The sequence below is a fragment of the Pseudopodoces humilis genome, chromosome 4, assembly GCF_049639895.1.
Source record: "Pseudopodoces humilis isolate 2021_Gansu_Grassland_sample_001 chromosome 4, ASM4963989v1, whole genome shotgun sequence".
In the NCBI taxonomy this organism is placed as follows: domain Eukaryota; kingdom Metazoa; phylum Chordata; class Aves; order Passeriformes; family Paridae; genus Pseudopodoces; species Pseudopodoces humilis.
Window position 1 is genome coordinate 53692456 of NC_142203.1, and position 9194 is coordinate 53701649.

The 9194-nt window shown below is 40.4% G+C and overlaps 1 protein-coding gene across 2 annotated transcripts; it reads left to right on the top strand.

Annotated features, from left to right (window-relative positions):
• The first annotated feature begins 315 nt into the window (after nt 1-315).
• On the top strand, nt 316-8230 carry F2R (coagulation factor II thrombin receptor). Of its 2 annotated transcripts, none has more exons than XM_005532505.3 (2): nt 316-522; nt 6767-8230. In XM_005532505.3, exons 1-2 carry the CDS (start codon nt 462-464, stop codon nt 7966-7968), a joined length of 1263 nt encoding a protein of 420 aa, XP_005532562.1. In that variant the 5' UTR covers nt 316-461; the 3' UTR covers nt 7969-8230. The 2 variants fall into 2 exon arrangements, with proteins under 2 accessions (XP_005532562.1, XP_087910465.1); XM_088054339.1 differs by lacking the exon at nt 316-522 and adding an exon at nt 796-1062.
• The last annotated feature ends 964 nt before the right edge of the window (nt 8231-9194 follow it).

Below are 9194 nucleotides of genomic sequence, written 5' to 3' on the forward strand. Positions count from 1 at the left end.
TCTCCTTTATACGAAGTACATCGACTGTAAGGGGCTTTTCTGAACCAGCGTGATCTTTCCGCTATGAGTAATGCAGCCATTTCATCTGGTCTTGGAACTGCTCCCGTGAGGCATTCGGACTGCAAATTTGGCAAACTTAGTTTAGGATAATTCCTCGAGCAGAACCCTGTTCCAGAGCTCCCGACCTCTCACCCCGCCCGAGCCCGCCACCGCTTCCCGTGTCCCAGCCGGGCGCGGGGGCGGCGGGCGCAGTCCCTGCGCCTTCCCCTCCCCTTCCTTCCCCTGCTCTCTCCTCCCCTGCCGCCGAGCCCCTTCCCTGCGGCTGGAGGAAGTCCTGCTGCGGCTCTTCGCCAGCCCCAGCCTTCTGTGCGCTGCGTTCCCAGCCCCGCGCTGCCCGCACGGGCGGACGGGCCGGCGGGCAGACAGACGGACGGACGGACTGCGGGAAAGAACGCGCGGCCATGCGGCCCCGGGCGCTGCTGTGCGCCCTGGCGCTGCTGAGCTGCCCGCCGCCCCGGCCAGGTGGGTGCGCGGGGAGGCGGGGGCCGGCCGGGGGCCTGGCGGCCGCATCTTCCGAGAACCGCGGATCGTCAGAACCCGTCCTAGGCACAGCACCGTGGGCTGGCTGACCCGTAGCCGGGTCGTGCGCCTCCCGCCTGGGGGCTTTAGTGCGAGCTCGGGCCGAGTTTTCTTGGGCTCTTTGTGCTGATGGCAGCGGCGAGGGGAGGCTGTTCTTGGCGGTGAAGGATGGCTTGGGGTGACGCCGTAGCTAAGGAGGCGGGCAGGCAGTAGCAGGTGGTGGTGGAACGGACCAGATCGGCGAGACTTCTCTCTCTGCTGGATTCTCTTAACTTTTCATTAACAACGTAAGAGGAGGGAATGATAGCTGAGTCTCTAGGCGGTGCAAACCTCGGAAGGCCTGCCAGCACAAAATACTTAAGAATATCCACCCCAGGTAGATAGATGACTTTCGCGGTTATTTCACCAATAGCAACATCAGCACTCTGACTGATGTCATGGATCCATCCAGCTCAGAGCTTGTTGGACGTTGGAGATGCTGAGGTAAGGAAGGTGAGAGAAGACATGAGTGCATGTAACTTCACACCTTACGGCAGAGATACAGCAGTACAAAGGATTGTACATTTAGAGATTAGCACGGCTTTTTTTTCACTGTTTTGCTTGATTCAGTTTAAGATTTTTTTCAGTCAGCTAGTGGTGATAGTGCTGCTGTAGAAATAACTTAGTCCCATGAGGTGGCCTGCAGTAAAGCCTCAGGTCCTACATACGTAAAACAGCTGATTGGATGAGCAGCTAAGAGGAAATTTCAGAGCATAGCACACTTCGACTACTGAGCTAAACTGAAAGGGGATACACCTAGTGTTTGTAACTGTGCTGGGAGGGAAGCATCAAAGAGGGCAAGTAATTTTTGCTAGACAACTTTTTGGCACAAGGACAAGCGGGAATGAAGCTGTTGAAATCATGTTCATATGGAAAGCTTAAGGAAAATATCTTTTTAAGAAAAGGAGTGGTGGTGTAAAAGAAACATGTTAATGCTAGGAGAAAGATTTCACTGTTGGGTGCTATTCTTCCAGTTGCTTCATGCACAACAGAACTAACAAAACCCCATCATTCTGCTCTTCTTGTGCTCACTCCCATAGTAATAATATAATTTCCCCACTGTCCTAGATAACCTTCCTTGTTTTTACCACAATGTACTTGGTTCCTCTTGTCCATGCACTGTTGTGTCCTGAGGTCTTCTCTGGCCTTGGCCTGCAGCTTTTCTCCTGCTTTTCCCCATCCTTCACTATGCACAGTTACCACATTACTGACCTGAGCTGTTCCTTTGGGCAGGTGAAAAAGCACTAGTTTTGGCAGTAGGTTGGTGTTAAGTGCCTACTGATTATCTGACCAGGTGCTGTTGAGGTCTGAATTTGTCTAGACTTTCCTGCCTTGGGACACTGCTGGCAAGATAGATAGATGTTACAGTTTGTAGCCAGCATATGTAGTTAAAGAGATGATAAAGGAGAGTAAAAAGGAGCAGACACCCCGTTGAAGAAAACAATAGTTCAAGAAAATGTGTTCAGATTGCTACTACATCTGTTGTGTAATCTAATAATGAATTCTGTATAAATGGAGATGTGAACTCATAAAAATTCAGTTTTATTTTTTTAACAGCAAATAACTGTCATCACTCCTACAAGATTGTGTCTTATTTTGTTCATTGATGTGTCTGACATGCACTTCACAGTCTGCTTTCACATGCCTATTTATGGGCCATTGAGTAATTTAGACTCTAGATGCTTATTACTTGGAGTTATACAAAGCAGGGATAAAAGAAACCTATCTGTTATAGGCTCGTATGCAGCTGTCACCAGTAATGCCCAGAAATCAGTATTAATTGTTGTCCAGCAGCACACAGGGAAGATATTTAATTAGCTTGTGTAGCAGCCTATTCTCTAGTGTCTCACATCAGAAAGATATCCCTTGGGATATAAAGTCTGCCGGTCCGTAACATTCTGTCCATACTTAAGGCTGACAGAAATATTTTTCAAGCTTGTTGTGGAGCTCAAGAGTGCTCTTTAAGATTGGTCAAAGCTGCTGTATTTTTGCTGTCTAATTCTTTCACAGAGTGGTATGCAGAGTAGTCCCTTGCATATGAAAGTAGACATGAAAAGAAATTACAGCATATCTCTGTATTTAAAAAAAAAAAAATGTCAGGGTGCAGCATATGTGTATACTAATTGTGAGATGAACAAAATTACTGTAGTACTTGATAGAAAATAGCACATTGTGGATTGTTAAAATTAAACAATCACAAACTTGCTGAGCTTTCTACGTAATTTCTCTATGTCCTTGTTGGAGAACTGATGAAAAAAATCACAGGGACTAAAAGAAAACTTTGGGCAACTTGGGTGTCGTAATGATTCTTTTTAATTTTTGCCTTTTGAAGTACTTGTTGGAGGCAAAGAAAAGACTGCTTATCATTCAGTGTCCTGACTACACATACCATAAGGATAAAACCTCAATGCTTTATCCTACTATTTCTTTGTTCATAGTTTACTAATCTTGTTCTTTCAAACCTGTTTAAATTTTATAGGTATTTTGACAGAGCAGTTATTCTCATTGCTGATGCGACAGAGTTACTATTTGTTATAAAAGTAGAAATCAACCAAGCTTGACTTCTTCCAAAAGGACTGGATGACTGCCTAGGAAAATAAGATGATCCTTTGAATATTCGTGATCTTTATATAGGTCTTTACTTCTGTTTTCCTAACAGATTATTTTAATTATTAAAAATAATTCAGCTGTAGTGAAATATGTTTTAGACAAATGGTATCTATAGCTTGAAACTAGCTAGAAAAAATAATTTCACACATTCTGGTGTAGTTGTAGCTATCAGTAGTTTCAAAACCTTTTCTGTAGAACTACTGTATATTGGCCATCTTGTAATAACCCAGTTTAAATGTAATGCCTCTTTCCCATACTGACCTTTTTGTTTGCTGTGACGGTTCATTACGATATTTTGAAATAATATGTCATGATTTCATCCTGTTCCCTTCTGTGAATATGTCTCTATCTTCTATCTTTTTCATATAAACACTGGCACAAAAGGAATGCAAAACCTCAGGAGAGTATCTGTCTTCTTTTCTATTTCAGAAAGTATGGAGACCATTTTTTATTTTTTCCTAGAATTATGCAGACACTGTCACACAAGCAGCTTGGAAAGGATAAGAACTGATACATGGCTGTCAAGCTTTCAAATTAAATTTAGTTTCATCAAGAAAGTTTAAGTCACTATTCTTTATATTATCAAGTGGTAGAGAAATAGCAGGTGTGATGCCTCGTTACATTTTCCCACAAAGCTGGCTTGCAAGTAGTACCTCATGTAATCTAAGTTCAAGATGGGGACATGGATTGAGAACAGGAGTCAGCATGGAGGTGATGTTGACAAAATGAAAGTTGAGTTCAGCTCTTAGAAAGCCTTTGCTTATACAAAGAACACATACAAAGTAAATAGTTTTCACCAAATTAGAATATTGTTCCAGAGAATTTTAACTAAACTTAAATTATTTATAATTTTTTGTTCTGATTTATTGTAATAGGATTCTATTTTTAGAAAATTTCTGTAATGGAGTAAAAGTGACTCTAAATCCTTTCATCTAATAAACTTGTAAGTAAGATATCTCCAAGAATTCAGGATGTAATTAAAATTATTAGCCATGTTCAATTAACTATAAGCAACAGCTAAGACAATGTCTGGTCATCAGTAAAACGTACCTGTACCAAACATAGCATGTTTTCCTTGTGACATATTTTTATACTGGTCTCAGTTGTAACAAGAAGTGGGTCAGGTTATCACCCATGGCATCTGCACTAAGAGACTTAACCTTAGCCGTTAAGGGTGAGTGACTCTGATTGGGTTGGCTTGCTAGTTCTCAAAAGTGTGAAACTATTGCACAGCTCATGTCCTTCAAAGTTCAGGGATACTGAGATGAGAGAGGTGCTAGTGCCTCAGTTACCATGTTATGCAGTGGTAATCTTAGCAACCCAGTTCTTAACTCCAGGCTTTACCCTCTCTCTGTTCAAGTCTGTTTATATCTTGTGTTCCCAAAAACATGCATTCCTCACATGGAACCATGTCACCTTTTTGTCTGGTTCTCCACACTCTTCTACAGTGGTGGAGAAAGCAAGAAGGACATGTCAACCTTTGGAGGAGAATTATCACTGTCTTCTCTTTCAGTAATTTTCTGGTTTGGAAATCAAGTCTTAAATTCATAAAACTTGTGTGTACTGGAGATACTATAGGTACAGATTTTTCCTGACTTTTATTGATGTCTTCACCATGGAGACTAACTTCTGGGCATAAGAAATCTGGGGAGAGGGGGTGTTCATTCAAGTATTGTTATAATCCTCCCAAAAGAGATGAAGACCAGTGGTGTCCTTCGTGACATATTTCTTTTGCAGGATCATTGAATACAGAAAATCTCCTAACTCTTTGATGTCAGCCACCAGCTGAAGTTAGAAGGACTTGTTCTGCAACTTAACGGCCAAGCTGGGAGCTGACTCTTTGAGCCATCCAACTGCTTGGACTAAATTTACAAAGAAGTGTTACAGATTAAGGCTCTATAGCTCAGCCTGCTGTTCTTGTTCTCTTTAAAAAGACAGAAAAGACCCATGTGTAAATGCGCTTAGTGCCCTTCTGTGCAATCACCAAATCTCATGTACTTTCTGTCATTTCTGCTTCAAACTACATCATTCTTACTACAGTCTCTGTAACAAGCTCCCAGCTACTGGCAGAGGTTGCAATCTAGTCACTTTGCATATGAAAACTATTCTCTCAAACACTTCCCTTTTGTTCCTCTGCCCCTAGAATGCTGCTGTGACACAGCATGGTACATAAAGCACAGCCCTTCTAAATAAAATCATTAAATTGCCTTACCAGTCCTCTGATCTCCCCCCACATTCTAGTTTGAATTTCACAAAAATCCATGCTGGATAGGGCCCTTCTCTCACTTCCTGTGCACAAAGGGAGGTAAATGGCTGCTTAAAGCTGCAGCCACTCTTCTCTTTGCCATCTGCCTCCCTCAGATGCTTTGGTTAAAAAAACTGGTTTCAATTACTATAGAGCAAGTAATTGCTTCTAACAAGTAGCATTTTACACAGGTGAATCATTACCATGTACTTTCAGCTCACAGATCTGAGCTAAGACTCCCTCATTTTTATTTTAATTGTCTTAGATCCAACAAAAGATCAATTGCACAGCCAAACAGGTGACTGGTTAATTGAGTAGTTGTAACTTTCTCACGTCTGTCTACCCACAGTACACTTGAATTACTCTATGCCAAAGCAGATTAAGCCAAAACTGAAAATGGTAGGTCATACAAAATGTTTCTCCATACAAATAACTTTGCTGAAATAATGCCTAAATAGCATTTTTGATTGGCTGGGTTTTTTTTATTTTTTTACATAAATAACCCCCTGCCACGGATTTAATGCTTTATCGCACTGATTTCCTGTCTTACAACATTTCAAAAAGCAGAGATAACCTGTCCTGACTCAGCTACCAAGCCATGCTGCAGAAGACCTTGCTGTAGAGGGAGCTGTAGGTTTCAGAACCCTGCCCCAGGTGTATGCCAGATGCACACTATCCTGCACACCGTGGGTTAGGATATAGAACTTGGAAAATGTTCCAGCACAATATGTGGCTACCTGCCTGTTACAAGCAAAAGGTCAATCCACATCTGCCTTGAAAACTGCTCTGCCATCTCTCTTGATGGGAGCCTTCGGGTTGAGTAAGATGTCTCCTGAGCACACAGAAATATTTCAAAAACATGATGTTTTAATTGCACTTTTTGTGATTTTCGTGATGAGTACTTCTAGTGGGAATTTTGTGTATGAGTACTAGTAGCTATGCCAGCATCTCATTTCTTAAAAAATGTGTGAAGGATCTGGCCAAGACAGTTCAAGGCTGGCAAATTCTCTCTTGTGTTTGTGCTAAAGTTGGCCAAAAAGAGCATAGCTAGAATCGCTACTAATAAAAGCTTTCAAGCTAAGAGATAGGAGACAAAGGAGGACATCTTACCCAAAATTGTAGCAGGAAGAGCTAAAATAAAATGGCTGACCTGTGGGCAACCTGTGCTTTGAATCGGAAATTGCCCTTATTATTTTGTTTACCTAATGTAATCTTAACTTTCCTTCTTGAAAGATATTTTCACTTCCCTGTACTATCTAAATATTGGTTTATTAATACTTTCTTTCTTTTCAGGCTTTCCAAATAACAGCAGCATACCAGGCATCAGAAGTTTTTCCATGCGTTTTTCTTCCAGTCCAGAGGCTGATCTTATACCTATTGACGGTGATACTGAAAATGACTTGGAAGTTGGATCAGGAGCCACCAATCAGACTGGATTACTCCTACATGAACAACGAATGATGTCAGTTCAAACAGCAAGATACCTCACTAGTCCGTGGCTGACCCGTTTTGTTCCTTCAGTTTACACCCTAGTGCTTGTGCTGAGTCTCCCTCTGAACATTACAGCCATACTTGTGTTTCTGAAAAAGATGAAAATCGAAAAGCCAGCTGTGATATACATGCTGAATTTGGCCCTTGCAGATGTTCTCTTTGTAAGTGTGCTTCCATTTAAGATTGTCTATCACTTTTCTGGAAATGACTGGGTTTTTGGGCCTCAGATGTGCCGTTTCATCACTGCTGCCTTCTTCTGCAACATGTACTGCTCAATAATGCTTATGACTAGTATAAGCTTTGATCGCTTCTTAGCAGTGGTGTACCCCATGCAGTCCCTGGGGTGGCGTACACTGCCTCGTGCCTCACTGGTTTGTTTCATCATATGGCTTGTAGCAATAACTGGAGTTATACCTTTTCTCTTACGAGAGCAAACAATGGAAATACCCAGGCTAAACATAACTACCTGCCACGATGTGCTGAGAGAATCCGAACTTCATGGCTATTACCTCCACTTCTTCTCTGTCTTCTCTTCTGTGTTTTTCATAGTGCCGTTTATAATTTCTACTGTCTGTTATGTGTGTATCATTCGCTGTCTTAGTTCTTCCAACATTGTTGCAAAGCAAAACAAGAAGACACGTGCCTTGCTCTTGTGTGTGGCTGTTTTTTCTGTTTTTGTTATTTGCTTTGGACCCACAAATATTCTCCTCTTAATTCATTATATCCATTTTTCATATGACAACAGCTTAGAGTATCTCTACTTTGCCTATCTACTCTGTGTTTCTATCAGCAGCATTAGCTGCTGCATTGACCCCTTTATTTACTACTATGCTTCTTCTCAGTATCAGAGACAATTTTTCAGTCTCTTCAATTGTAAAAAGACTTTTGATCCTAACAGTAGTAACAGCAGTGGCCAGTTGATGTCTATTGCTAGTAGTAGAAGGGCTACGTTGACTACTAATGTGAATAACAGTGTCTACAGGAAATTACTAGCAATCCATTGAGATAATGTATCTTATAATTGTTTAATTTTTACACAGTTGCAGACAAAGACTGTTATATCCAAGGAATGCAAAACCTTAAACCAAGTTGCTGTACAATACATAGCTCTATGAATCCAATATAGTAATACACAGTTCAAATTACAGCTCTGTATGTGTGTGTGCATAGATATATGTATAAATATGTATAGTATATGTAAATATGCTAATGTAGAGGGGAAAAATAATTTCTTAATAATGTTAAGTGTTTTTCAAATAAACTTTTTTCAGACAAATCCTTTGCATTGTTCAGTTTATTGTTGAAATCCCATTTTAGTATTTTGAACTGTTTCTATCAGATTGAATAAATTCTTATATATGGAATCACTCCATCCATCCAGTTGTTCCAGAAAAAAAGTGAAAATATCTTTCCAGGCTTTTTTGTTGTTGTTGTTGTTTGGTTGGATTTTTTTCCCTCCTATATGTCATTATTTCTAGAATTATCTAGTAACTTATTTTCTTAGCATTATTTTGACTCTTGGGACACTGAAATTGTTAATATCATATTTTTACATATTCCACTTCAAAACATTCTGTATGGATTTCTTAATGTGAGGAACCAAAACCCAGCTATTGCTTGGTGCAGTGTGTGACATGGGAGATAATTTCCAGCTGCTGGAGCTAGCTTGTTTCTGATGTTCCTACCATTAGTATATGCTAGACATTTTGGTTAGGAATGTGGTATTTTTGACAATCAGTTTCACAAAAATTTGTGAGATTTTGTTTCACAATAAATCAATGGCTCTCAAAAAAATACAATGGAAAAGCTCTATTCATCACGTTACGCAGTTTCCAAATACATTTTTCTAGCACATGGTTAGTCATCATGCATATATTTAGGACTTGAAAATATCCTTTATTCCTGCTAGTAGGGACATTTTTCACATTTTACACTGTGTCCATATCTACTGAAATAGTTGCGGTATTTAGCTAACCAACAGCTAACTTCATTCTGTGCAGCAGTCTTTTGCTACAAAGAACAATAATGCAAAAATAACAGAAATTCAGTTTTAGAAACAAGCACTATAGTCCTATAGGTAATAGGACTGTATATGAAAATGGCGATCAAATTAAGTAGAATTTTGTTTATAGGATTTGCCATAGAAATCTGAAGTACAGCAGTGGAAAAAAGTTGTCTTCAGCACAAGTGATACGAGACCTATTCTTTCTGCATACAGTGTGACAGTGAG

Excerpts from the sequence above, each read along its gene's own strand:
- F2R (XM_005532505.3), top strand. The coding sequence starts at position 462 with ATGCGGCCCCGGGCGCTGCTGTGCGCCCTGGCGCTGCTGAGCTGCCCG. Across the intron at positions 523-6,766 it reads CTGCCCGCCGCCCCGGCCAG|GCTTTCCAAATAACAGCAGC; the intron begins GTGGGTGCGCGG and ends CTTTCTTTTCAG.